This window comes from Nyctereutes procyonoides, unplaced genomic scaffold (assembly GCF_905146905.1).
Source record: "Nyctereutes procyonoides isolate TBG_1078 unplaced genomic scaffold, NYPRO_anot_genome, whole genome shotgun sequence".
NCBI classification, from domain to species: domain Eukaryota; kingdom Metazoa; phylum Chordata; class Mammalia; order Carnivora; family Canidae; genus Nyctereutes; species Nyctereutes procyonoides.
Window position 1 is genome coordinate 67616151 of NW_026575052.1, and position 27427 is coordinate 67643577.

The window sequence follows — 27427 nt, forward strand, 5'->3', positions numbered from 1 at the left end:
ATTATCCACCTAAAGAGTTACACTAAGACTCAATAATAAATTACTTAATGGCTAAGAAACTAACTTTGGACCTTATACTTGCATCAATCAATTAAAATACAGAAATTCTCTCTAAAAGCACTATTCTGAAACCTGGTTACATATATGTATGGACTTAGGGTTTTAATGGTTTGATGTTCACACTCCTTTATCTCTACTAGAGGAAAAACTTCATTAATTTATTAAATGTTTACTGAGAACCTTTTATATCCTTAGCCTTGTATAAGTTCTGAAAATGTGAAGATAAATAACCAATGATCTGAATGTTCTCAGTCTACTAGAGGAGAGAGATACACAAATAACTAATTTTTAAAAATCATTTTGATATGTTAGAAGTTCTAGGTTTGGGGGGACCTGGGTGCCTCAGTCAGTTAAGCAACACTTGGTTTCAACTCATGTCATGATCTCAGGGTCAAGGGACCAAGCCTATCCTCAGGCTCTGAACTCAGCACAGAATCTGAAGATTCTTTCCCCTTCCTTTTCCTTTCCCTCTGCTCTCATGTGCTCTCTCTCTCAAATAAATAAAATCTTAAAAACAACAACAACAACGACAAAGTTGTTTTAGGTCTGGGGTAAAATAAATGCTACTTTAGGAAGTCAGGATTTCTAAATCACAGGGAACAGGATTTCTAAACCACAGGGAACACAACATATAAACAACATAACAGAGCCATGAAATAACAGGTCTTAGTGCTCAAGAACTGCAAGCAATCTTGTTTGATAGGACTTTAAAATGCCAAGAGAGGAGTAGGGTGGAGGTTCAGGGGGGGTGCCATATTTAAAGATGAGAATAGGAGAATGGTAGGCAGAGGCCAAATGAATATTACAGTAGGAATTTGACAATAAACAAAGTTATACAATTATTATTACATTAATACATTTTAGACAGATGATGGGTTGGTGGCAGTCTAAAGGCTGGTAGGTAACAAAACCTACCAGGAGACTAAGGAGAGCCTGGATGGCTCAGCTGGTTAGGCATCTGACTCTTGACTTCTGTTCAAGTCATGATTTCAGGGTCATGTGATCAAGCCTCATATCAGGCACCATCAATGCCAAGCCTGCTTGAGATTTTCTCGCTTTTTGAGTCTCTTTCTCTCTTAAATAAAATATTCTTTTAAAAAAACAAAGGGGCACCTGGATGGCTCAGTCACTTAAGCATCGGCCTTTGGCTCAGGTTATGGTACTGGGGTGAGGTCCCAGGACCAAGCCTCACTTCAGGCTCCCTGCTCAGAGGGGAGCCTGCTTCTCCCACTCCCTTGGCTACTCCCCCTGCTTTTGCGTGCTCTCTTTCTAATAAATAAATAAAATCTTTAAAAAAAATAAAGGCAAGGAGACTAAATGAATGTTTACTAGAGTCCTTTGGGCAAGAAACTGTTATAGTCTATCTATGTAGTGGAATTGGTGATAAAGAGACAAATCTAAGAAATGTTTAAGAGGCTGGATCAACAGGACTTTAGTGATTAATGGATGTGAGAGGGGAGAAAAGATGAACAAATCAAAGTTGATCACCAGGTTTCTAGCTTGGGGGGATGCTATTCATGAACACAGAGAACACACAGGTAGGTATGTAGGGAAAAGAATAAAGGGAGATGTCTAATAGACCAAGAGAAACACGACTGGCACTCAGAAGAGCTGTAGGTATAATGATTACACAGGTTACTAGTCCTTTAGAAAATCAACTGGCTACTAAAAGAAATCAGATATTGAAGGTTCTCATCTTAATAATTTGAAAATTACTGCTTTTTCAAACAACAAAAAAGGTCTAATTACCTTTACAAACGATGGTGCTATATGCTGTGTCTCTGCTAATCTTTCAGAGGTGGACTGTAAACGTCGAGTTCTTGATTTCAAAGTTTTAAAACCCCGAGACTGTATGAAAACTGAACGCAACAGTATCACATTTACTTCTTATTGCAAATTTTATAAGAAAAATGCCTAAGATTCAAAACTGACACCAAGTCCATACATCCTAGTTTATTATCTCATTTTTTAACATAGTTCTTTGCCTGACACTTCACTACTACCCTGGTAATTAAAGTCACTAAAATGGATTGAATCTATAAATTAACTTTAGAGTTTCTTGGTAGTTTTAAAATGTGAAAGAAAAAAAAAACCTCACTGATGAGCACAAAAAAAAGTCATGGTCTAATTCCTCAAACCCCAATCGCACCTTCCAGAAGTAGCCACTGTTAACAATTTCACGACTAGGCCGCCTAGGTGGCTCAGTCGGTCAAGCATCCAACTCCTAATTTCAGCTCAGGTCTTGACCTCAGGATTATGAGTTCAAGTATGCACTGGGCTCCACACCAGGCATGGAGCCTATGTAAAATAAATTAAAAGAATAAAAGTTTTGAAAAACAATTTAATGACTACCCTTCTATGTATGTGAACACACGCTCTTTCTATATAAGTAGTGTAAAATTTTTTGCCAATTATCTTCTTGCACTTAACAGTATATCATGAATATTTTTCAGAACAGGACAGATTGTGCATTCAATTTAATGGCTGTTAATATTTTTCAATTTATCACTGTACAGCAATTTAAATATTCAACCACTTTTCTACCATGAATGTTAGTGGTTTCCTGTTTTCTTATTGCTAAAAATGCTGCAGTTAAAATTCTTGTATGTATCATCTTTTAGCACATGTAGACTGATTTCTTAAGAGTGAAACTGTGAGGTTGAATTATTTAACACTAAGAAACTGCCCTCTAAAAGACTGTTACTGATTTATACATCTATCAATGAATAGGAACATCCTTTTCTCCACATCTTTTGCCAACAGAGATTAATATAAATTTTTTATTTTTTAAGATTTTATTTGACAGAAAAAGACAGTGTGCACACCAACACAAGTAGGGGGAGCAGGAGATAGATAGATAAATAAATAAATATGCATCTTTGATTTTGCTATCGATGTGATGTCATCTACTTCATACCTTAGGGAAAGTCCTCAAATTTCTGGTCCACTGATGAAGCCCCTCTGCTGCTGCCCTGACTTTTTCAACATTTTTTTTTCTGTCATTGCAATCGATTGAAACAATTTTGAAAATGAAATTTTAAAAATATGGGGAAGTAAACAAATATGTTTAGTTAACTATGTTAAAGGTATAGATAAGTTTCCTAAAGTTTGATTTACTATGGCACTTATCACTTACATTCAAAATTCAGCTATTATGTATTTTCCAAATTAAAAATTATGGACATACCCAAACTAATGGACTCCAAATACTGTATTAAAAATTATGGACATACCCAACTAATTGACTCTATCAGTTCTACCATGAGCTACAAATGAATGTTTATAAACATTAATACAATTAAGAAAGATAAATTAGAATTTGTTAAATATATATCAATTTTTTCAAAATAAATACAGTTATTTCCTACCTGGCCAGTACTGAAGATCTGAACAAATACTTTTAAGAGTTCTTGAATGCTGTCTGTACAAGCAAGAGGAACGTAAAGTAGTAAACATATCTAAGTAACCTGGAGGAAAATTGAAAAAAGTAAATTTTCTATTTACCAAGCTAAAAAAGTAACAAAATATAATTTTACCAAATACTAGAAAAATAAAAGTATAAATTTAGCCTTTTATGTGTTCATATGGCTCTGCTTTTAGGAGTTTCTAAAAACACTTTTAGTCTAATTACAGTTCTTTATCACTTTACTATCTATCATTTGGCCATTAGATTATCTTTTTTATCTTCTATATGACTACAGCTGCCAATGAAATTCAATTCAAACCAAAAGGAAAAGAAATGTATGTTTAGCTAAAGTTACCTTTAGTTAGGAACACAAAGACATAAAGAACTGCTATTTCCTAGGGACAATTTCAAAAACTCTAATAAATTATGTGATTAAACACTATAAACCAAAGCACAGTTATCTCTCTTTCTCAAAGATTCTGGTCACTGTGTACAAAGATAGTTCCTTCCAGAGTTGGAAGCCATAAACCTTCAAATTCCCACTGCTGAGTAATGGGCCCCATCTTACTTTACACATCCATGATCCTAGGGAAAAAGCAGAAAGGAGCAATAGAAACTGGTTCTCATCTATCCCAGTTACAATTCAGGGATTTTTCTAGAAATCTTATCGTTAAGTCAACAAACTCCTTCTTAATACCTCTGGCCTTCCTAAGCCAAGAAAGCAGTTGGCAATAAGAAAAAGGAAATGTAAGAAAAGGAAGGAAAAGGAAATGTAAATATGCAGACCGGAAGAACAACAGTAATACTACTACTACTACATAACAATGATAATAACAAAAATTTTACTCCAGTGAACACTTTACTATGAGCCAAGCATTATAGTATGGCTAAGTAAACTATTTAGATTATTTCATTTGATCCTGCGAAGGTAAGAAGGAGTTTTTCTTCGTGCTTCATGAAAATGAGAAAATACCAGTGTAGAGGGATAAAGTAAATGCCACAGCTTGCTCAGTGGCAGGACTGAGTTTGATCCTAACTACTCCTCACCCTTAACCACTAAGCCTCAGGACTTCTCTCAGGAAGACAGTTGCATAACATAAAATAATAGAAGCAGATTTTTAACCCAAACCCCAAACACAAAAACTTCATTTTTCTCACTTTAAAATTATTTACCCTACAACCCATATATGTAATAAAGGCAATAGAATGATGAGTAAATGAATTAAGCTTGTACAAAGTACAGCCTTACATAAAATCTTTAGGGGCACCTGGTTGGCTCAGTGGTTGAGCATCTGCTTTGGCTCAGGTGTCCTACATCAGGCTCCCCAAGGGGAGAGCCTCCTTCCTGCTCTGCCTATGCCTCTGCCACTCTCTCAAATAAATATATAAAATCTTAAATAAATAAATAAAATCTTTATCACAAAACTATTTAAATCCGCACTTTTTTCCTGGGCTGTTATAGCTTATACTGATTTTTAAAATATTTTCTTCCATCAATAAAACACAATTATTTTGATAAGTTCTAACATTCATTAAGTATCATCCAAAAAGAAATTCATGAGACTGAAACCCCTTCTACAAACTACCCACTTATTGTAGCACCAGATTGTAGCAAGACTTAAATAAGAAAATATACATTCTTTTAAAAAAGGACTACGACTATTTCTTCAATGTATTCTTCAGGAACTAGTACAATTCCTGGAATCCAATAAATGTTTGTCACCTAAATTTAAAACAACCCTCTCTGCTCTCCTAAAATCACATACTATGCTCTATTAGATCCTGGGACAAATAAAGAACCCTAGTGGAAAACCAGTAATTTAATAAGATTTAATATCATTTGGTAAAACCTAAATACCGTTTATAGTTAAATATATCATTCCAATGTTAATTTCTTAGTTTTGACAAAATGCACCATGGTTATTAACAAGCAGTTAACATTAGGAGAAACCAGGTGAAAGATATATAGGAACTTCAGTACTACCTCTGCAACTTTTCTGTATATTTAAAATTATTCCAATATGAAAAATTATCAAGGAAAAGAAAGGAAAGGAATGGAACAGAACTCAGGAAAAAACTTGAACACAGTAAATGTTAATATATGCTATCTGTTAAATTATTAGTAACTACAACGGCTTACTTAAATTGGAGCAAAACATACACTAACTTACCATATTTATTTTCGAAGAAGGACTGTGCAGAGACATGAGATGTATGCCAATGGGAAGAAACACTCTTGCCTTCACAAAATCCAGGAAGTAGACTGTCTACCAGTTGATCAATTTGTCCAATTTTTAATTCAGATAATCCAAGGTCTCTTAAGTTAAGTACAGGCTGTAAAAAATTGAGTCAACCAAGTTAGCATTATTATCAAGGTATTTAACTTAAAGAGTTCTTATCGAAATAATATAGCTTTTAAAAAATCTAACAAATGTACTGATTCCTCTTTTCTAATATTTAAAAACTAAATTGGAAAAGATAAAAATTGGTGCAAATATTTTTATAATTCTAGTTTTATGGAGATCAGTCATGAGGTTTGACAAAGGTTAAAATTATCGTATTCCCAATAGTATCTCTAAGTTATGGACATTTAAAACTTCCTCAGTCTCTAAAACCCATAATCAAAAGCCCATTTGCTTAAAAAAAAAAAAAAGGGTATGCAGTTACCAGAGGACATCTCACTTCTTTGGTCTCATTGCTGAGATCCTTTTTTGAACGGAGAGGTTCTATATTACCCATATCTAACTTTTAATAAGGAGGGAAATTGAAAAGGTAAAAAAATGTGTGAAAACTAGGCAACAAACTACGGTCACATTGAAATAGTTCTAAACTATCTACAAACAGGATAGAAGTGAGTTATTTTCTTGTCCACAGGAGCTGTCAGGTAGACATAAAAGACAAACCCCAGACACTAAATATTCAAGTGAGGAAAGCAAAAATAAACAGAGTAAGTATCAGCTTCTGATGACGATGTGAAGTCACATAAAAAAATAAATAAATATAATCCATGGATTATATAGCTCCGGATTGATGTCACTTAGTAGCTTTGTGACAAGTGCTTTGTCACATATTCTTAGAATCAATTTCTTCATTAGTAAAATGACTGTGGACATGCCCTGCCTACTTCACAAGATGGTATGTATGGATCAATAGAAAAGACCATGTGCTCATCTGACATCCTAACACTTGTACAAAGGTAGTTAAAGGCATGATGAAATAAATAAAGTGCTCTGTACTAAAAACTACACAATATAAAGCATATTATTATGATGAAAAGAGCAGGACTACAACACTCAAAAGGTACTTTTCAAAAGTTTTCTTCTATTAGTTTTTTTTTTTTAAATGGGCTCCACAAAGAGCCCAATGTGAAGCCTGAACTCACAACTCTGAAATCAAGACCCAAGCTCAGATGCCTAACTGAAGGAGCCACCCACCCAAGCTCAGATGCCTAACTGAAGGAGCCACCCAGGTGCCCCACAAAAGTTATCTTTTAAAATGGGAAGCCAGAAAGTCTATTTACAGTACAAAGACTTCAAAAGGGAAATGCAGATTCTTAACTTAAAATTATTTCCCTTACTTATTGCCTGTTAGGTCCTTGGAATGTAAAGAAAAATAAGGTACATATAAATATAGCAATTATCATAAAACATAATGACTGGTATTACAGAGATATTTACAACAAAAAGTGGTAAGAAAACAGAAAGCAACTAATTTCGTAAGTCAGAAACAGCTTCACTGATTTGCAAAATGACAAAAAGTCTTGGGGTAAAGGACAAACAAAATATCATCAAAGGGCCTGGATTGTGTAATAAAATAAACTGGATAAAAGAAGGCTGACGGAACAAAAACAACAACAAAAAATGGTATGAGCCTGAACCAAGCCCAACAAAAATTGGAAATAACAATAGAGATTTGGAAAAACCCATAAGAGACTGAGAGGAAGAAGGGTTCTGGATGGACATGCTAGTTATCAATCTATTGTCTCCTAGCTTCTCTTAATCCTTTTTGTTGGCTCCATGAACAGTGATCTGGGCTCTTCAAATATTTTTTCTTTGACAGCTGGGACAATGTTAAGCTTTGTCACTAAAGAGCACTGGAGACCCTGGAGCAGGAAAGTGTTTTTGCTCCTGGTTCCGGTGTGCTCATCCAGCAGGCTCCCATCTGTAACACCCATGGTTTCTCTAGTATCTGGTTGCCACCTGTGTAGCTTCTCTAAAACTTGGCTCCTACAGTAAACAGTGGGTAGCCGTAGCAACTTTTCCAATAAGAGACATTCCCATGAACAGCTTTCCCTGAGACCCTAGATGGCAGATTCCCATCAAGTGCAGCTAGCACGACACCAGTGACTTCTCAGCCATTCAGTGAGCCATGTCCTCTTTTCCAAAACGGTCATGACCTCAGCCTGCCGGTGAAGAACTCTTCTTGCGACGCCCTATCTCAGTCCTAAGTGTATTAGCTACTCCTTAAATCAGCTAGTTCTGTATATTTTAGAGTTTATTACTAACCAATCCCTAGTTATTCTAATTCCCTATAAAAATAGGGTTTTAAAAATATTAAACCAAAAGATCACACTAATTTTTGCATTAAACTTCCACTGTTCAGATGATTATGTGGCTTCTCTCTCCTGGTTGGAGTCAGACTCATAAAAAGGGGCTGAATCCACTATAAGTTTGAATTCACTGGAATGGGAGGGTAGCTGAGTTTGGACATCTTAATTTAGAGGTCCCAGAAATTCTCTCCAGAAGGGTATTTCAACAAAGCACTTAATAAATTACTTCAAAGATTTAAAGAGAATTTAGGGTTGGAGACATATTTGGGAGTTATCAGGTTGCACACGCACACACATACACACGTACTTGTTAGGTGAAGATATGAAAATGAGTATAACGTGACCTGGGAGAATGCATGCATAATGAAAATTAGGTCAATTATGGGGCTGGCAATAAAACACAAGCCAGCAAAACAGAAAGAGAAAAAAAACATCAATCTAACATCACTAAATTCAAAGGGAGCATTCTGAAAGTAGTAATTATTCAACAAGATCAGATGCTGAGGAAAAGTTGTAAAGATGTGGCTTTTTAAAAAGGCCTGTATTTAGCATGAAGGAAATCAACAACTTTAACAAAGTGAGTCTGTAAAATGGTACAATGTAGCAGTCAAACTATGATGAGATACAGTATGAATAAAAGTTTACCAAGTACAGTTACAAGTTCAGACTACTATTTAAAGATACCTGAAAGCAAAGGGAAAATAAGTCAGTAGCTTTGAAAGAAGTTGAAAGGAAGGTTTTTAAAATTGCATCCTGGAGTGGATGTCTGGATAAGCAAGACAAGGGGGGGTTAAGAAAAAAAAAATAAAAAGCAAGGGGGTTAAGAGTAGAGATGAAGCAGGATGCTTAAGGAGAAAGAAAATGTTCTGTAAAGCAATGAAGAACACTCACTGAAGACAAACAATAGGGCTAATGAGGGTGTATAAGAGGTTAAGAACACCGATTCTGTATTTGAGACCATTACTCATAAGATCATCGGCTTCTAGAGTTTAGCTACTTTTCAAGCCCCTGACCTAACAATTTCACTTAACGAAATAGTCTTTAGCAATGCAGAGAGTAAAAATGATGTTTCTTATAGCAAAAAAAAACTGGGAACAATATCCAACAATGGGATGTCATACAATGAATACTTTGAAGTCATTAAAAATACAGAAAATGTATGGCATAACAAGACCATAAGGACTATTAAATGAACAAAGGAGAATCTAAATCAGCAATATTCAGAATGACCCAATTATAAAATTAAAAAATACAGAGGTGCCTGGGTGGCTCAACTGGTTAAATGTCTGACTCTTGATCTTGGTTTGGGTCTTAATCTCATGGTCCTGAGTTTGAGCCCCACACTGGGCTCCATGCTTGCACATACAGCCAACTTCAAAAAACAAAAACAAAAACAAAAACAAAACAGAAAGCATAAGAGATAAAAGAGACTTGATAATATAAATACAAAATGTTGGGGATCCCTGGGTGGCTCAGCGATTTAGCACCTGCCTTCAGCCCAGGGAGTTATCCTGGGGTCCCGGGATCGAGTCCCGCATCGAGCTCCCTACATAGAGCCTGCTTCTCCCTCTGCCTGTGTCTCTGCCATTCTCTCTCTCTCTCTCTCTCTCTGTCCTTCATGAATAAATAAAATCGTTTTATTTTTTTTAATATTTTATTCATTTATTCATGAGAGATACAGAGAGAGAGAGAGAGAGAGAGACGCAGAGACACAGGCAGAGGGAGAAGCAGAAGCAGGCTCCATGCAGGGAGCCCGATGTGGGACTCGATCCCAGGTCTCCAGGATCAGGCCCTGGGCTGAAGGCGGCGCTAAACCGCTGAGCCACCCGGGCTGCCCAAATAAAATCTTTTTAAAAAAATGTTAATAGCATTATCTCTGGGGAACAAGATCACAGGAGAATTTTATTTCTTCCACCTATACAGTATTTTCCAAAATTTCTAAAATAAACACCATATTGCTATATGTACCAATTGTGTTACATGTATTTTTATAAGGCAGGCTCTCTTGAACTATAATGTAGGAGAAGGTTATCACCGCAGTAGAAAGACAATGGATTGCCTATAGAAAGAAGGAATACATAAAGACGTTGAAGACAAACTTTTTATGTAATTAAAATTTTATCCCAAGACTGACCCCAACCCTCCCAAGAAGTGAACACTTTCAACTCCTACTCTACTGTTCTTTGCCACAGTCCCTGACATCAGGACTAACAACATAAGGTACTTGTGGATTAAAGAGGTTTTTAGGAAATTTAACTACAGATTATAATGTTTTCTATGAAAAATATATTCTGAGCAACATACAGCTATCTTTCTAATAAACCCTGTAAACACCAAGATTCCTAGGCTGCGAATTCCCTGTATCCTAGGAAACACTGGTTTTATAACTCTCTGAACACTGAAAATAGTTTCATACCTTATATATTTCACTTTCAGGTATCTATATTCTAATTGTTCGATTACACTGAACACTCCTATATCGCAGTAGACAGTAACTTCTTACATTCTATGTTCCTTGAGACTTAGGAGGCAATTATGGTCAGTTAATTATGGGTTCACTGCTAGTGCTGGAACAATACAAAATATCTAAATGGTATCATACAACAAATAATCTAAGAAATGAACACCAAATATACTTCTACATGAATTTTTTTAAGGTAGGCTCCATGCCCAACGTGGGCTCAAACTCATAACTCTGAGGATTAAGAGTTGCCTGCTTAACCAACTAAGCTAGCCACATACCACTGCCACATGAAATTTTTAATAAACTAAATGGTAAAGAATAAGACTAAGTAGCTTTCCTATATACACAATAAAGCCAAAATTAGACATCTGTAATCATAAAGGAGATAAGCCGAAGACAGAAATCCCTTGTTACAAGTGCCTAACCACAGAAGGACATTTCAGACATGTTTACAACATACTAAATAAAAAATACTATTTCTCACACAATTAGCGTAAAAACTATTACCTCATTGCCAGGAGCCTCATGCTCTGGAACTACATCTCGATGCTGGTTTTGCGAAGCTGATGCACTGACAGAAATAGATGTGGTTTTTGGTGAATGGAAGGCATTGATGAGGTGACTCAGAGGAACTGTAACCTAAAAGAAAAGTTGAAATTAAATATTGTGCTTTTTGGGATCCCTGGGTGGCGCAGCGGTTTGGCGCCTGCCTTTGGCCCAGGGCGCAATCCTGGAGACCCGGAATCGAATCCCAGGTCGGGCTCCCTGCGTGGAGCCTGCTTCTCCCTCTGCCTGTGTCTCTGCCTCTCTCTCTCTCACTGTGTCCCTATCATAAATAAATAAAAGAAAACAAAACAAATTTAAAATGTATTAAAAATATATTTTGGGGGATCCCTGGGTGGCTCAGTGGTTGAACATCTGCCTTCAGCTCAGGGCGTGATCCCAGGTCCAGGGATTGAGTCCCATGTCAGGCTCTCTGCATGGAGCCTGCTTCTCCCTCTGTCTGTGTCTCTGCCTCTCTCTCTCTCCTTCATGAATAAATAAAATCTTAAAAAAAGATAAAAATATATTTTATTTCCCATCAATCTAATTTCTAGTAGTTTATTCTACAGAAATAATCTGAAAAGGGCTTATATATGTACAGATGACAATTTTCATCAAAACGTTTAAAAAGCAGTGGAAAAGTAGAAATGTCCACCTTTAAGGGAGTGGGCTAAATGATACCACCACAAAATGAAATATTTCAGACTTAAAGTAAGCATATATCCAGAATTTTATTCTTCTCAACTACCTCACTGCACATCCTGTTCTCATCCTCTTCTAAGTCACCATCATCTATATGTAGATTTTTCACAATAGCCCTCCTAACTACTCTCCCTGAACTTGTTCTACTAAAAATAAAGTCAGATCTCACTACTCCTCTGCTCAAAACCCTCCAATGGCTTTTCTTCTCACTCACAATAAAAGCAAAAGTCCTAAGCACTGTGACATAGAAAGCCCTCTATAATTTTTTATTAGTTCTCCAAATTTACCCACCACTATGTTCTCCTTCATCCTCTCTTCTCCAGTCATACTGGGCCTCCTTGCTGTTCCTGAGACATATTTAGCAAACCCTCACCTCAAGGACTTTGCATTGCTTTTATTCACTGTTGTCTAGCTTGCTCTCTGACTTCCCTCAGTTCTTAATTCAAAAGCCATCTTTTCCCTAGCCAACCTATTTAAAATTGCAACCCCCCCCTGCAAAAATTTATCCCCTTTTACTGCTCCACTTTCTCTTCTTGACATTTTCAGTATCTAACATACTTTATACATAATCTACTTATTTATCTGTATGTTGTCTATTTCTTGTTTCTCTCAACCAATTCTGACACCAGCTGGTTGTTTAACAATCCAATTCTATAACTAATTACCTAGTGTCATGCAGAACCCACAAGTTAAAGGCTCAACCGCATAGGTCTGTTCCCATTTCAGATACCAGCCACAAGTCTCAAGCCATTCATATTTTTGATCTACCAGCTATAAATCAGGGTTTCCTACAATCTCCTCCCCAAGCTTGATAATTTGGTAGAACAGCTTACAGAGCTAAGGAATGTACTTTACATTTACTGGTCCATTATGAAAGACAGAAACAAACAGCCAAAGAAAAAATAGGAAAGGAAAAAAAAGAGGGAGGAAGGAACAGCCAGGTGGATAGGTACATAAGGTTACAGCCAGAAAAGTCCAAAACAAAAGATATGGAGTGTACCATCCTTCTGCATGGTGAATCTTTGCACTGTATCTCACTGTTTAAAGAGTTTTTATAGAGATCAATCAATCCCAGGCCAGTCCTCCCCTCCCAAACGCTAGCAGGTTAGGGCTGAGAGTTCCCACATCTCATCACTAGGTCTTCCAGGTGACCAGCCCAGCCCTGAAGCTGTCCAAAGACCCTATCCTAAGTCATCTCATAAGCATAAATCCAGCTGTGACCCAAAGGGGTGCCTTAAGAATAAGATAATCCTGGGCACATGGGTGGCACAGTCAGTTGAGCATCTATCTGCCTTAGGTTCAGGTCATGATCTCAGGGTCCTGGGACTGAGCCCCACACTGGGCTCCGTGCTCAGCAGGGAGTCTGCTTCCTCTTCTCCCTCTGCCTCTCTCCCCATCCCCTCTCTCTAATTAATTAATTAATTAATTAATTAATTAATTAAAAAGAGAGTAAGATATTCCTACCACATAGGAATTCCAAGCGTTTTAGGAGCTCCATGACAATAGAAATGGGAACAAAGACCAAATATTTACTTTGTATTATATACCAACAGTTTCCCACTAAAATAGAAGTTCGATGTGGCAAGGGATTTTTTTTTCTATATTTTATTCTTTTTTCTCTATTTTATTTATCTAATAACAACTATGTAATTATTTAAAGTAAAATTGTTAACAGAAAGAGTGTCCCTGGAAAAAGACAGATAAAACTTTCTTGACATAAAGCCTCCTAGCCAACTTGTGAAAGAATATAAGAACAGCCACTACCAGGCCAGGAGATAGTCTAACCATGTCAGGGACAATAAATCAGTGGTAAAACTCCAAGTTCAAGAGTGACACATATTCTTGAGTTATCTTTGCAGGATCTAAAATCCCTTTGAGTACTCAAGATACTGAACCACCTGGAGCCAGAGAACTGATGATACTATCCCTTGCTGGCCTTTGTGACTCTGACTTGGACTCAGTAACTTTAAGATGACTTTTGCCCCAATTCCATGATGTAGTCCCTACTGCACAAGCCTCACCATGAGTATGTATGAACCCTTTCAATAAAACTTTTACAATCAGGTTATTCAGGGAGACACTAGTGGTCTTATTAGGAAAGATGCCTGGTGTTCTCCTTTACTTGTTTCAAGTAAGACCTTTCCTTTTCCTATTCTTTGGCTTGCCTGTGTCTTTAGGCTTCACGTTCATGGAGACAAACCCAGTTTTCCATAACAAAAAGCTTTTACACAGTACTTATATAGCTTCCATACTTTATATTTTTCTCTATTTAATTCATACTGTGTCCCAGTGCAACACTAATGCACACAGCAGTTGCCAAATAAATACTTCTTGAATAAATGAAAGAATTAAATGGGTTCCTACCATATAGGTACATCTCATTTTATCGTTGCTTCACTTCACTGCACTTCACAAATACTGCATTTTTTTTTTTTTAATAAATTGAAGGTTTGTGGTAACTCTGCATCAAGCAAGTCTTCTGGCACCATTTTTCCAACAGGACTTGCTCACTTCGTGTCTCTTTGTCACATTTTGGTAATTCTCAGAATACTGTGAACTTTTTCATTATTATATTTGTTATGGTTGCCTATGAATTTGATGTTAATACTGCAATTGTTTTGGGATGCCACAAACCACACCTATGTAAGACACTGAGCTTAATCAATTAACTGTTGTGTGTGTGTGTGTGTGTGTTGACTGCTCCTACCTATCTCTCTCCCTCTCCTTAGGTCTCCCCATTTCCTGAGACACGACATTGAAATTAGGGCAATTAATAACCCTACAATGGCATCTAAGTGTTCAAGTGAAAGGAAGAGTCACACATCTCTCACTCTCAAAGTCTAGACCTGATTAATTTTGATAAGGAAAGCATGTCGAAAGCCAAGATAGGCCTCTTATACTTTGCCAAGTTGTGCATGCAAAAGAAATGTTCCTGAAGGAAATGAAAATGCTGTTCTAACGAAGACACAAATGATCAAGAGCAAAATGGCCTTATTGCTGAAAGTTTTAGAGCTCTGGATAGACGATCAAACCAACCACAATATTCCCTTAAGCCAAAACCTAATCCAGAGCAAGGCCCTAACTGTATTTAATTCTATGAAGGCTGAGAAAGGTAAGGAAGCTGCAGGAAAAAAGTCTGAAGCTAGCAGAGGTTGGTTCATAAGGTTTAAGAAGCCATCTCTCGGGCAGCCCTGGTGGCGCAGCCGTTTGGCGTGGCCTGCGGCCTGGGGTGTGATCCTGGGGACCTGGGATCGAGTCCCGCATCGGGCTCCCTGCATGGAGCCTGCTTCTCCCTCTGCCTCTCTCTCTCTGTCTCAATAAATAAATAAGGTCTTAAAAAAAAAAAAAGAAGCCATCTCTCTAACATAAAAGTAAAAGCTAAAGCAGAAAATACTGATGTAGAAGCTATAGCAAAATTTCCAGGTCTAGAGAACACAGGTAACTAACAAAGGTGGCTACATGACACAGATTTTCAAAGTACAAGAAACAGCCTTCTATTCTAGGATGCCATCTAGGATTTTCACAGCTCGAGAGGAGAAATCAATGTCTAGCTTAAAAGCTTTGAAGGACAGACTGACTCTCTTGTTAGGAGCTAATATAGCTGACTTTGAGTTGAAGCCAATGCTTGTATCATTCTGCAAATCCTAGGCCCTTAAGAAGAGTACTAAACCTATGCTGCCTCTGCTCTACAAATGGAAAAACAAAGCCTGTTTGACACAGTATCTATTTACAATATTTACTGAATACTCCAAGCACCCTGTTAAGAGACCTACTGCTCATAAAAAAAAAGACTCCTTTCAAAATATTACTAATCACTGACAATGTACTTGGTTACCCAAGAGCTCTGTTGGATGTGTACAACCAGATTAATGTTGCTTTCATGTCTGCTAACACAATATTCATTCTAGCCCATGGAGTCAGAAGCAATTTTGACTCTCAAGTCTAATTATTTAAGAAATACATTTTGTAAAGGCTACAGATGCCATAGTCCATGACTCCTCCTATGGATCTGGGCAAAGAAAATTGAAAACTTTCTGGAAGAGGATTCACAATTTTAGATGGCATTAAGAACATTTTCATAGGAAGAGGTCAAAATATCAACATTAAGCAGGGTTTGGAAGAAACTGATTCCAAGCCTCATGGTTGTCTTTGAGGGGTTAGAGGAAGTAACTGTAGATGTGGTGGAAACAGTAAGGAAATTAGAAGTGGACTCCAAAGATGTGAGTGAAGTGCTGCAATCTAATGAACGTGGATGAGTTGCTTCTTATGGATAAGCAAAGAAAGTGGTTTCTTGAGATAGAATCTACTCTGGGTGAAGATGCTGTGAAGATTGTTAAAATGACAACAAACAATTTAGAATATTACATAAACTTAGTTGATAAAAAAGCAGCAGTCCAATAATTAAAGAAGTTCTACTGTGGTCAAATGCTATCAAATAGCATTATATCTTACAGAGAAATCATTCATGAAAGGAAGAGTCCATCAATATAGCAAACTTCATTGTTGTCTTATTTTAAGAAATTGCTATGGCCACTACCCCACTATCCTAATCAGTCATTAGCCATCAATTGTGAGGCAAGACCCTCCACCAGCAAAAAGATTATGACTTGTTGAAAGCAAAGATGATAGGGGAGCCTCAGTGGCTCAGTCTCTTATGCGTCCAACTCTTGATTTCAGCTCAGGTCACGATCTCAGGGTCCTGAGATCAAGTCCTGTGTGGGGCTCTGCACTCAGCAAGGCGTCTGCTTGAGATTCTCTCCCTTTCCTTCTCCCTCTGCCCTTCCCTCTGCTGCGTGCATGTGTACTCTCTCTAAAAATAAATACGTTTTAAAAAAACACGCACACAGATGATAGCATCTTTCAGCAATACAATAAAGTATTTTTTAATTAGAGTATTACATTTTTAGACATATATTATACACCTAAGGGACTATAGTATAGTGCAAACATAACTTTTACATGCACTGGGATATCTAAAAATTCATTTGATTAGTGCTACTGTAATACTTGCTTTACTGTAGTAGTCTTGAACCAAACCCACAGTATCTTCAAGGCATGCCTGTCTGCTAGGTTTTGTATTATGCGCATTTTACATTATCTCATTTAACACTTTTAACAGGCATGAACAATATTATTTACTTCCTATTTAATTGATGAAGACAACAAGAATTTAGATAGGTTCAGTGGCATGTTCAAAGTCACACTCTGCAAGTTAAGTGTATGAACAAGATTCTAACCAAGATCATCTGACTCTAGATTCCAGTTAGACTTTTTTTTTAAAGATTTTATTTATTTATTCATGAGAGACAGAGAGAGAGAGAGAGAGAGAGAGAGAGAGAGAGGCAGAGGCACAGGCAGAGGGAGAAGCAGGCTCCATGCAGGGAGCCGGACGTGGGACTCTATCCCAGGTCTGCAGGATCATACCCTGGGCTGAAGGTGGCGCTAAACTGCTGAGCCATTGGGGCTGCCCCCAGTTAGACTTTTCATCCCATAGTTACCGATACAGAAATAAATTCATTGTTATAAAATGAAAAAATTGTTAAACTAATGTAAAACTACATCTTTTTTTAAAAGTATGCATACACATATTTGTGGAGAGGTAAAATGTATGAGGAATATATTCTACAATATGATGTCTGAGCAATGATATTATGGAGGATTTTTATTTTCTTATTCGTATTTTTCTTTTTGGATTTTTTGGCAATAAGCATGTATTATTTTTTAGGGTGAGAAAGAATAAGTTTTTTTAAAAACTACAGTTTTAAAGTTTTTTTAAAACTAAAAAAACTACAGTTTTTTTTAAAACAAAATAAAATCTTTTAAGATTTTATTTATTAAAAAAAAAAGATTTTATTTATTTATTTGACAGAGAGAGCACACAAGCAGGCAGAGGGAAAGGGAGAAGCCTCCCCCACTGAACAGGGAGCCTGATGCAGAGCTTGACCTCAGGGCCCTAGACCCAACCCAAAGACAGATGCTTAACTGACTGAGCAACCCAGGAACCAACTTATTTTAAGATACATATTTTCTGCCTATTTCTCTGAAAAGCTTTCTTTCAATTAGTTATATCTCTTCTCATCCAAAAAAGGATTCAAATTACTAAAAGATGGTTTGATCTCTCCTCAATGAAAAAGTTTGCCTTTGGTATCTTTCCTAACTTCACAGTTTAAATTCAAATGATTCCATTCAATCAACTAAGCAATCAGGAATTACAAATGCTTATCATCTTTCCAAGCATAAGGGTCCTATATGAGCCCAGTTAAGCCTACCTACAGCACACAAAATACCTTCAACATCTCTACCAACATCACGTCCCACTAACCCTCCATCCAGCTGATGATAAATTCTACTAAAATTGAGTCTTAATATAAACTTCTTGAACTTCAGTTTTAAAAGGCTTACTTCTGTATTCAACAGGCCAGATTAGACTTCTTTTAAAATAACTGGTAGGTGTATTCTCCAGGTGTAAGTGAGCATGCAATAGGAAGTTTCTCAAGAAAGAGGGCAGAAAGCTATCAACAAAAAGAGTGGAAGGGAAGGGACAAAAGCAGAGAAGGAATATGTTTTGTTTTGTAGAACCAACAGTTCCAACCAAGGAGACATGGTGCTTCACCTCAGAGGCCCATGGTAGGTGTGTCTCACCTGACAGCCCCTTATGTGAGTCAGTATGAGCTGGACTGGCCCTTAGGAACTGCACAGAAGTCCCTCTGAGCAGTCCTGCAGTTACCTTTAGCTCATTATGATACCAAGATCTCCTAGAGGCAGAGTTTTCCACCATTTTTTTTTAACATACAATGAACACACTAGCATGCTGAAATACTAGGCATGAGTAATTGAATGAAGTGCCTTTATGAGCTCCCTCCCAACCTCCTAATACACTAAATAAAAGCTCCATACACTAACCCCCCCACACACAGTGCTTTAAGAGTCATCTGTCTCCTTACTTGTAAGAAGTAATAAAGTTCTTTGTTTTCGACACTCCCTTGGGTTGTATTAGCAAACCCTGACTCCAAGACTTTGGTTACGTGGATACTGTCATCTTAGTAAATAGTATTTTCATGCATTGAGATTATCAAACCAGAAACATTTCTTTCCATCATCCCTCATATCCAAACCCTCATTAAATTCTATTCTTTGTACAAAACAAAGCAAACAAAAAAACCTAACTCATCCCCTTCTTTCCACAACCACTGCCTCCACTGTAGTGGTGCATTATCTCCTCCTGGATTACTGCAATAGCATCATTAAGTGAAAACTTAAGGGCAAGTGAAAACTCTTGCCCTTCTACAATCTCCACAGAAGCCAGAGTAAGTCTACTGACAATGTAAATCTGATCATGGCATTCTGTGCTTAAAAACATCCAATGGTTCCCAATACACTTAAAATTCAAAAGACCTTATAATAATTTTGTGTCATCTGCCTCAAGGCTTCTCCCCAACCTCATTTCTGTCATCACACATTTTCATCACTACATTCTAGCCAAACTGGCCTTATTTTTGTTCCTCCAATCAGCTAAGCCCTTCCTTATCTCAGGACCTCCAGATTATCCCTCCATATCCCTGGGATACCTGTTCACTTCCTTTCACTCTTCACCTGGCTAACTTCTATTCAATTTTTCTTCACATCCATCAAGATTCCACATTTGTTTTGTCCACCTGGCAAGCACATTACTGATGTCCAATAATCATTTCATTTTCCATTACTCAGCCAATACTAGCAACAAGACAAAACAAAACACCCAAAGAGTGGGGGTTACACAAAGGAATGAAATTACATGCTGAAACAAAGAACTGTTAAAAATTATTTTGAAATCTGAATGTGTTCAAAAACTATTTGCAAAACTGAGAAACTTCCAAAAAAAAAAAAAAAGAGGTATCAAAATGTTGCCACCAAAAAGATTTTTAAATGAACCAAGGACGAAACACTGTCACAAGTGATTACTCCTGAAAGAGGACAAGTAAAAACCCTGGGAATGATTTTTTTTTCTGCCTTATCCTTTGCTTTATGAAAACATGGGAAAGAGACTGAATAAAAATAGCAACGCAAGCAGTCAGTAACTTAAAAATATATCCGTTTATTAGTCTTTTTTGGCCGGAAAAAAAGAACAAAAGGATGAATTCGTAGTATCCAAATTATCACAATATGTTTGAGTTAAATTCCATTTAAAAGGGAAAGAGCTGGGTATCGGGGTCGTTATAGTAAAATCTCTGGAGGAGTGATAAGACGGGAAGAAAACATTATTCGCTCCGTTTACACGAGGCAAAGGCGTTTCCATCCTCACTCTGCACCCCCACCCCAGATGGATTCTCCAGTAAAAATTCCACGCTATCACCTCGATAAACCAAGGTCTCCATCATAACATGTCTCTGCTCCACCGTCCGCCTTTTACTCTAAGTGTGGCCGCTGAGCCCTTCTCAATCCTAGGACTCGCTCTGGGTTGATCGCTTCCCTCCGAGGATCCCAAACGTAGAAAGAGCTTCTAAGAAACGCAAACGGCAAACAGCCGCGGTCAGGAGAGAAGGGGGAAAAAAAAAAGGACCGGATGCCAAACTCACCTGGGGCTGCACCGTACTCGACAGGGAAAACATCTCCTCCGGGCCCTCAGCGACCTCACCCGCCTGCCAAAAGCGCCCCTCTGTCCACGGCTCGGCGGGGAGGTGCTGAGCCCTTGTCTCCCCCTCTCCTCTAGCCCTTACTCTTCCTACTAACAGAAAATGGCCTCCCGAAAATGGCCTCCCCTTCTTACAGCTGCCGCAACGACAGACAATCTGCCCGGAAGGCAAGGCTCCAACGCAACACTACTTCCGGGGCAGGTGGGCCGCACCACCAGGGGGCATGCGTCCGCCCGCCAGCTTTTCACCGACTGGCGCACGTACAATCGCCGCTGAGGTGCCGGGGCCCCCAAACTGCTTGATGTTCTCGTTGAGCTGTACAAGTACCCGTCCCCTAAGCTCTCTGGCCGGATTTTTTTAAGCAGGGACGGCATAGATTCTGTTAAATCTTTGAACATCTAACTTCTTAAATCTTCCGATATATATTATATACTCCTTTTCCGATTCGCCCTTGAGGAACTGTCATAAAGGTACTATGAGGCACTGCACTATCATGTATCTTTGGCTACAATGTGGTGCTCTTTATCTTCCATACAATAAATGGAAAATTCTTCCTGTTGGTCCTAATCTGCTTCAGTCAGGCAAGTTACATCCTGTTACTATGTCAGATGACGGGGCCAGCCACGGGCTTCCGGCGTATCCAGTTTTTCCACATTCTGTGATTTCCACTGGCCAGACCGAACTGGCTTACGTTTCTCGCGAGGGTGCGAGGTCGCGAAGGAGTAGAAAAACAACAAAACAAAGCAAAAGCGAGATGAGGGCAGGGTCCCATCAACCTCGATTGAAGATCTGGAGAAACCTCAACGCTGCGATTGAGTTTCAAGTCCAAGTAGCCCCTTTTCCCTGCAGGCTAAAGACTGCCTGGGGCCCCCCACCCCCCACCCCCCCGCCATTATTACAAATGAAGTAATCGGGTCGCGGTCGCCCTCCTCGAAGAGTCTGTGGTTGGTTGGAGGATTTCCCAGAGTCCCCGCCCGCACCGCCATTGGGTGCTTCCGCGCCTACCAACAGGAGGCGATCGGAGGGGCGGGGTCCGCGGCAACGCGGTGACGTCACGGTCGACGGGCTGCGTGGGCGGGGTCTTCTTACTTTGAACCCAGTTGGCGGGAGCTGTGGCTGGAGGCGGGTGGTAGCTGATGCTGCAGGCCTCCGTCTGGGCTGGCTCACGATGGAGGCCACTGCGGGGAGCGAGACGGAGAGTGGCGGAGACACGGTCACAGCGGAGTGCGCGAACAGGATCCCGGTGCCAAGACCTCCCTCCATTGAGGAATTCACCATAGTAAAACCCATTAGCCGTGGCGCTTTTGGGAAGGTGTATCTCGGGCAGAAAGGCGGCAAGTTGTATGCTGTGAAGGTAAGGAGTTGGGGAGTAAGAGGAGGGATAGAGTTCCGATCTTCGGGCCTCCTTCCTGCCTCCTGAATTGGGCAGGCCCCAGGGCTCTAGGAGTCCTATAACCCTGTGCGGTGACTTCTTCCTTGGAGTGACGTGAGCGCCAGGAGGCTGGGTGTCTCGCCTCTGCCCCGCCCTTCTTTTCACACCGCCTCTGCTTAGGAGACACCAGGACTTCTGAGTCCTTTTTACCACCTTGACCTTTACCGGGATTGAGTTGGAAACATTAAATTTGAAACAATTTAAGACTAACTAAAACATGTTAGATAGAACATGTTACTCCTTTATCCTTGCAGCAGTATATAGCTTTACAAAAGCATTTGAAGCTCTTCTGGCCGCTCTTGGTCCTCACCCATTCCCGGACTTTCAGACGACTCTTATTTCAGCACTGAGTGAGCATAGAAAGGGAAAGAAACCAGCAGTCTCACTGCTGATGTAGTTCCAACTTCCTATTGGACATTGGTATGTGAATAGCTACCCTATATCTTGAAGAACAATCATTGCTCTCCACCTACCGTCTTAAACACTGAATCTTCCTTCTCGCCATTTAATAAAATCACTTTCATCGCTGTCATTCAGGCTGGAAACTTGAGTCATTTTAACTTTCCGCTATTTCATCTGTATAACCAAGGTCTCAACTAGTCCTGTCAATTCTGTCTCATATTCCTTTTTTTAATCCCTTCTATTCCATTCCCAAGTCTACCCAAATAAAGGGCTTCACTTTTCTCTTTCTTTTGCTTTTCTCTTCCTCCCTCCCTCCCTCTCTCCCTTCCTTTTTAAAAGTACACGTCAGTCTTTAGTAAAGATTGGGTAGATATCACCACAATCCAATTTTAGAACATACCCATCACCCTAAAAACACCTCCTGCCTTTCTGCAGCACTTTCCCCTAGTCCCAGGTAACCAGCAATCTACTTTCTATAGGTTCGCCTTTTCTCTACATTCCATGTAAATGGGATCATACAATATATAGTCTTTTGCATCTGTTTTTGGGTTTGGTGGAGTTTGTTTGTTATCTGTTTTTGAGACTCATCACACCTTCCTTTCCATACCTCGTCTATTGGAATAGGCTCCTAACTAGGATCACTAATTTTTTCATCTGCTCCTTAGGCTGTGGCATGCAAGCTAAAGTCCAAACTCCTTAGAAAAGCAATCATAATAATAATAATGAAATAATGATACTTGACTTCTACTATAACTTCCACAAATCCTTTGTTTCAGCCACCCCAGACAATTGGCTAGTCCCTGAATACTGTGTATTATCTTGCCTCTGAGCTTGTGTTTACGCTGGCTCCTCTTTAAGAGCTTCTCTTCCACCATTCTCTGCTCTTCTCCACCTGTGTTATTTGCATATTAAGATTCATCTTTGGGATCCCTGGGTGGCTCAGCGGTTTCGCGCCTGCCTTTGGCCCAGGGCACGATCCTGGAGACGCGGGATCGAAAACCACATCAGGCTCCCAGTGCATGGAGCCTGCTTCTCCCTCTGCCTGTGTCTCTGCCTCTCTCTCTCTCTCTCTCTCTCTCTCTCTCTATCATAAATAAGTAAATAAATAAATAAATAAATAAATAAATAAATAAATAAAAAAGATTCATCTTTGAGGGACGCCTGGGTGGCTCAGTGATTGAGCGCCTTCGCTTGGCTCAGGACATGATCCTGGGGTCCTGGGATTAAGTTCCACATGAGGCTCCCTATTGGGAGCTTGCTTCTCCTGCTGCCTATGTCTCTATCTCTGTGTGTTTGTCATGAATAAATAAATAAAATCTTAAAAAAAAAAAAAAAGGATTCATCTTGGCTCCTCTTCAAACTTTCCCTGACCTTTCAGACCCACCTCATTGAAATTAATCTTCCTCGCTTCATATGTTCCATCAATTTTTTGCATTTCCTTCTACTGTACTTCCTAATCAGTCATTATCAGTTGTTGAAATAAAGACACCAATTGATTTTTTTCAATGAGTATTTGTTGAGTATCCCTTTTGTGTACAGAGTCTAGGGTCCAGTGGTGAACAAAACAAACATGCCTTCACAGAGCTTTCAATATAGTGGAATCATAGGTGAAATCATGTTAGAGGCTGGCTTTGTTAATTTCTCTAATTTTTCTTATGGAAAGGATATAAGGCTGGAATTCATAGTGTACTAATGATTTTATCAAATATTCTAATGAGTCTCTGGAAAAAATATGCCTTTTAATCATCATGACAAGTGATCTCAATGTTACTGACTGTTCAGTTTAGTGCTCTAATTTCAGTGTGGATATTATAGTTTTGCTTTTGTGCCAATTACCTTGAAACTTGAAAAGGGTAATTTGCTATTTTCTGAAAGACAGTATTTGAGACTTAACTTTCAGTAGTTCTCTTAAGATTCTTTTTTTCTAGGCAAACAAACTTCCCATATTATTCTTCCTCCTGATTCAGTTCTCATCCATCAAAGAATAGAAGTTTAAAAAAATTATTAGCCACTAATTATCTGTGCCTAGATTCCTGATTACCTGGGGGCTTATTAGGATCATTACTATCTTTTAACTTTGTTATAAGAATAATGAATGGAGGGGTGCCTGGGTGGCTCTGTGGTTGAGCCTCTGCCTTTGGCTCAGGGTGTGATCCTGGGATCCTGGATCAGTCCCGCATCGGGCTGCCTGTGGGGAGCCTGCTTCTCCCTCTGCCTGTGTCTCTGCCTCTCTTTTTCTCTGTGTCTCTCATGAATAAATAAATAAATAAATATTTTAAAAAAAATAATGAGGGATCCCTGGATGGCTCAGAAGCTTAGCATCTACCTTCAGCCCAGGGCATGATCCCGGAGTCCCAGGATTGAGTCCCACATCAGGCTCCCTGCATGGAGCCTCCTTCTCCCTCTGCCTGTGTCTCTGCCTCTCTCTCTCTCTCTCTCTCTCTCTCTCTCTCTGTCTCTCATGAATAAATAAATAAAAATTTTAAAAATAAATAATGGGATTTTTTTTTAAGATTTTATTTATTCATGAGAGACACAGAGACAGGCAGAGACAGGCAGAGGGAGAAGCAGGCTCCATGCAGGGAGCCCGATGTGGAACCTGATCCCAGGACTGTAGGATCATGCCCTGAGCCAAAGGCAGATGCTCAACCGTTGAGCCACCCAGGTGTCCCTTTTTTTCTAGTAATATGTAGGGCACTAGAGGAGCATTTGTTTACTTCTTTTTCCTTCTCAAAAGGGATGTGAGGGCAGCCCGGTAGCACAGCGGTTTAGCGCCACCTGCAGCCTGGGGTGTGATTCTGGAGACCCGGGATCCAGTCCCATGTCAGGCTTCCTGCATGGAGTCTGCTTCTCAATCTGCCTGTGTCTCTGCCTCTCTCTCTCTCTCTCTCTCTCTCTCTCTGTGTCTCTATGAATAGATAAACAAAATCTAAAAAAAAAAAAGGGATGTGATTCTTTTGCCACTGGGTTCCAAAATAAGCAGTTCTCTTGAAAAAAGTTTAGTTTTGTTTTGTTTCACCATATTAGCTGTTTTTCTGACAATTTCTTTTTTTTTCTTTTTTTTTAAATTATTTATTTATGATAGTCATACAGAGAGAGAGAGAGGCAGAGACAAGGCAGAGACATAGGCAGAGGGAGAAGCAGGCTCCATGCACCGGGAGCCCGACGTGGGATTCGATCTCCGGTCTCTGGTCTCCGGTCTCCAGGATCGCGCCCTGGGCCAAAGGCAGGCGCCAAACCGCTGCGCCACCCAGGGATCCCTCTTTTTTTTTTTCTGACAGTTTCTTGATGGTAATAATAATGGTATCTATGTTTTCCTCTCTTGTGGTTTTCACGAAGGCAACTCTGAAACCTGAGAACACTTTGTAATAAAAAATAAAATGAATGTATTGTTATGTTGTCTACTATAGGTTGTCAAAAAAGCAGATATGATCAACAAAAATATGACTCATCAGGTACAAGCTGAGAGGGATGCACTAGCACTAAGCAAAAGTCCTTTCATTGTCCATTTGTACTATTCACTACAGTCAGCAAACAATGTCTACTTGGTAAGTAAATGATTTTACGTTTTTTTCTTCTATTTAGCAGTCACTGAATTCAGTGGCTCAAGTTGACAAGGCGAGTGGGGGGCTGGCTGGCTTAGCCGGCAGTATGATCTCAGGGTTCTGAATTCAAGCTCCATATTGGGTGTAGAGATTATTTTAATATATTGTTGTTTTTTTTTAATTTTTTTATTTATTTATGATAGTCACACGGGGGGGGGGGGGGTGGGCAGAGACATAGGCAGAGGGAGAAGCAGGCTCCATGCACCAGGAGCCCGACGTGGGACTCGATCCCGGGTCTCCAGGATCGCGCTCTGGGCCAAAGGCAGGCGCGAAACCGCTGTGCTACCCAGGGTTCCCTATAGAGATTATTTTAAAATAAATCTTTAAGGGGATCCCTGGGTGGCTCAGCGGTTTCGCTGCCTTTGGCCCAGAGTGCAATCCTGGAGTCCCGGGATCAAGTCCTATGTCGGGCTCCTGGCATGGAGCCTGCTTCTCCCTCTGCCTGTGTCTCTGCCTCTCTCTCTGTCTCTCTCTCTCTCTCTATGTCTATCATAAATAAATAAAAATAAATTAAAAAAATAAATAAATCTTTAAAAATATGTGTGTGTGTATAAAGGCGCCTGAGTAGCTCAGTCAGTTAAGCATCTGCCTGCAGCTCAGGTCATGATCCCAGGGTCCTGGGATTGAGTCCTGCATCAAGCCTGCTTTTCCCTTTCCCTCTGCCTGCCGCTCCCCCTGCTTGTTCATGCTCTTTCTCTGCCAGATAAATAAATAAAATCTTAAAAAAAGAAAAAGAATACAGTCTCCGGGTTAGAGTACTTGGGTTTGAATTCCAACTTTTCCACTTATTAGCTTTATAACTTTGGCCAAGTACCCTTCCCTGTTGTATGAGTCAGGGTTCTCCAGAGAAAAAGAACTAAGAGAGAGAGAGTGTGTGTGTGTGTGTGTGTGTGTGTGTGTGTAGAGGGTGGAGATTGAAGGAATTGTTCCATGTGATGGTCAGGGCTGGCAAGTGTGAAATCTGCAGGGTAAGCCAGCAGACTGCAGACTCAGGGAAGAGTTAATGTTGTAACTCAGGTCAAAAGCAGTGTAGAGGCTGAATTCCTTCTTTTTTGGGGTGAGTTGGGGGTGGGGAGTATGAAGGACAACACCTTGATCTTTTTTCTTTTAATGCTTTCAGCTGGCTGGTTGGGGTCTGCCCAGGTTATGGAGGGTTATCAGCTCTACTCAAAGTCTACCTAAATGTTAATCTCATCTGAAACACAACTTCACAGCAACATTGAGGTTCATGTTTCACTAAATCTCAGTACCATGGCTTAGTCAAATTGATACATAAGATTAACTACCCACCTCAGTCTCCTCATCTGCAAAATGGAAATAATAATAATACCTCAGAGGTTGTTATGAAATTTTAATCAGTTAATATAAAACATATTAAACAGTATCTGGCACATAGTACTAAAAACATTGGTAAGTAAAGGAATACTATATAAAGTTTGGTGTATAGTAAGGAAAGATACTGGGAAGTGATGGATTTTGGGTGCATGGACTTTGAGGGTTGCTTGCTTTTCTTTTTTCTTTCTTTCTTTTTTTTTTTTTTTTTTTAAGATTTTATTTATTCGTGAGAGACACACAGAGAGGCAGAGACATAGGTAGAGGGCGTCCCAAGGGTTGCTCGCTTTTCATTTCTAATGAAGAATTTGAGGGAACAG

The 27427-nt window shown here is 39.3% G+C and overlaps 2 protein-coding genes across 3 annotated transcripts in view; one reads left to right on the top strand and one right to left on the bottom strand.

Annotated features, from left to right (window-relative positions):
* Positions 1-20479, bottom strand: part of YME1L1 (YME1 like 1 ATPase) — a 42758-nt gene extending 22279 nt beyond the window's left edge. Inside the window, exons 1-5 of the mRNA XM_055331949.1 lie at positions 20280-20479; positions 10987-11118; positions 5638-5800; positions 3429-3527; positions 1810-1919 (exon numbers count right to left, since the gene is read on the bottom strand). Coding sequence (XP_055187924.1) covers positions 1810-1919; positions 3429-3527; positions 5638-5800; positions 10987-11118; positions 20280-20312 — 537 coding nt within the window. The 5' untranslated portion in view covers positions 20313-20479. The remainder of the gene's footprint in view (positions 1-1809; positions 1920-3428; positions 3528-5637; positions 5801-10986; positions 11119-20279) is intronic.
* A 966-nt stretch (positions 20480-21445) lies between these two features.
* MASTL (microtubule associated serine/threonine kinase like) overlaps positions 21446-27427 on the top strand; it is a 33732-nt gene continuing 27750 nt past the window's right edge. Inside the window, exons 1-3 of one of the 2 annotated variants that reach the window (XM_055330974.1) lie at positions 21446-21690; positions 25264-25461; positions 25581-25718. In XM_055330974.1, coding sequence (XP_055186949.1) covers positions 21505-21690; positions 25264-25461; positions 25581-25718 — 522 coding nt within the window. In that variant the 5' untranslated portion in view covers positions 21446-21504. The remainder of the gene's footprint in view (positions 21691-25263; positions 25462-25580; positions 25719-27427) is intronic. The other variant, XM_055330975.1, reaches the window with a different exon arrangement.